We start from the raw sequence: 1,097 nt of genomic DNA on the forward strand, positions 1-1,097 counted from the left end.
AGCTAACATGTAGCAGCTAACATGTAGCAGCTAACATGAAGCAGCTAACATGAAGCAGCTAAAGTGCAGCTCTGTTGTGCAGGCTGATGGGCCCGTTCATCGTCATGTTGGGGAACATTGTGGGGGATGTGATGCGTTTCCTGTTCCTGTATGCTGAGATCTTCATCCCCTACGCCTGCAGCTTCTGGATCATATTTGGAGGTTGGAGCATCAGCAGTAAACTGTCTGTTTCAGTTCCCTGCTCTAGCTAACGCTGATGTGTTCCCAGGAACGGCCTCGGTTCCCAGCATGCAGTCTGTTTCAGGTCTTCTCTACAGCCTCTACCGGATCACTCTGGTGGATGAGTACGAGTATGCTGCCATGGTAACAGTGGACAGCATCATGGCTCCTCTGCTGTGTGGAACGTTCCTGGCAGCGTCCTCCATCTTGTGTATTAACTTGCTGATTGCACTACTAACCGACACCTTCCAGAGGTCAGAGGTCACACATTCACACAACACAAAGACTGAGGCCTGGAATGACCCGAGGCCTCATGTGGAAAAGTGCTGAGCGTTCATAGTAAAGGTTCTCTGCAGGGAGAAACAGGTTGGCATCTACTTCCTAATCTGTGGGGGATTACATGTTGACCAATCAGGCATCAGGATCTGTTCCATCCTAAAGCAAACACTTCCTGATCTACTATGAATTATGCATTACAAATTGTCGTGGGAAAATAGTATTCAACTATTCATCCTAGTTAAATAAACGGAGATCGATGGATTTCACATTTATTCATGGCACAGCATTCTGCTCTGTTCTGCATGAGCAGCGTTCGTCCCTCCTTACTTTCAAATAATAAATGTTCTGTTAAAGAAAACCATAAAGTTTCAGTCATTTTAACCTCCAGATATATCTGAGCTTATGGATTCATTGAGAATAGATCATTTAAAGCCTCCATCATTCATCTTAATGTAGGAATTAAATCCTGTTATCTAGATCCTCTGTCACTGTAATCATTATTATTAAATATTATTATTATCATTATTTCCAAAAGAGTCATTTGAACACCATATAATTATTAACTAAAACTTATGTTAAATAAATTTGCATATTTATTC

At 42.0% G+C, this 1,097-nt stretch overlaps 1 protein-coding gene across 1 annotated transcript in view; it reads left to right on the top strand.

Annotated features, from left to right (window-relative positions):
• Window positions 1–1,097, top strand: part of LOC107101387 (transient receptor potential channel pyrexia-like) — an 11,794-nt gene that overhangs the window by 6,743 nt on the left and 3,954 nt on the right. The window contains exons 12-13 of the mRNA XM_015400276.1: window positions 83–201; window positions 269–473. Of these exons, the coding sequence (XP_015255762.1) occupies window positions 83–201; window positions 269–473 (324 nt within the window). The remainder of the gene's footprint in view (window positions 1–82; window positions 202–268; window positions 474–1,097) is intronic.

This window comes from Cyprinodon variegatus, unplaced genomic scaffold (assembly GCF_000732505.1).
Source record: "Cyprinodon variegatus isolate N-32 unplaced genomic scaffold, C_variegatus-1.0 Scaffold1090, whole genome shotgun sequence".
In the NCBI taxonomy this organism is placed as follows: domain Eukaryota; kingdom Metazoa; phylum Chordata; class Actinopteri; order Cyprinodontiformes; family Cyprinodontidae; genus Cyprinodon; species Cyprinodon variegatus.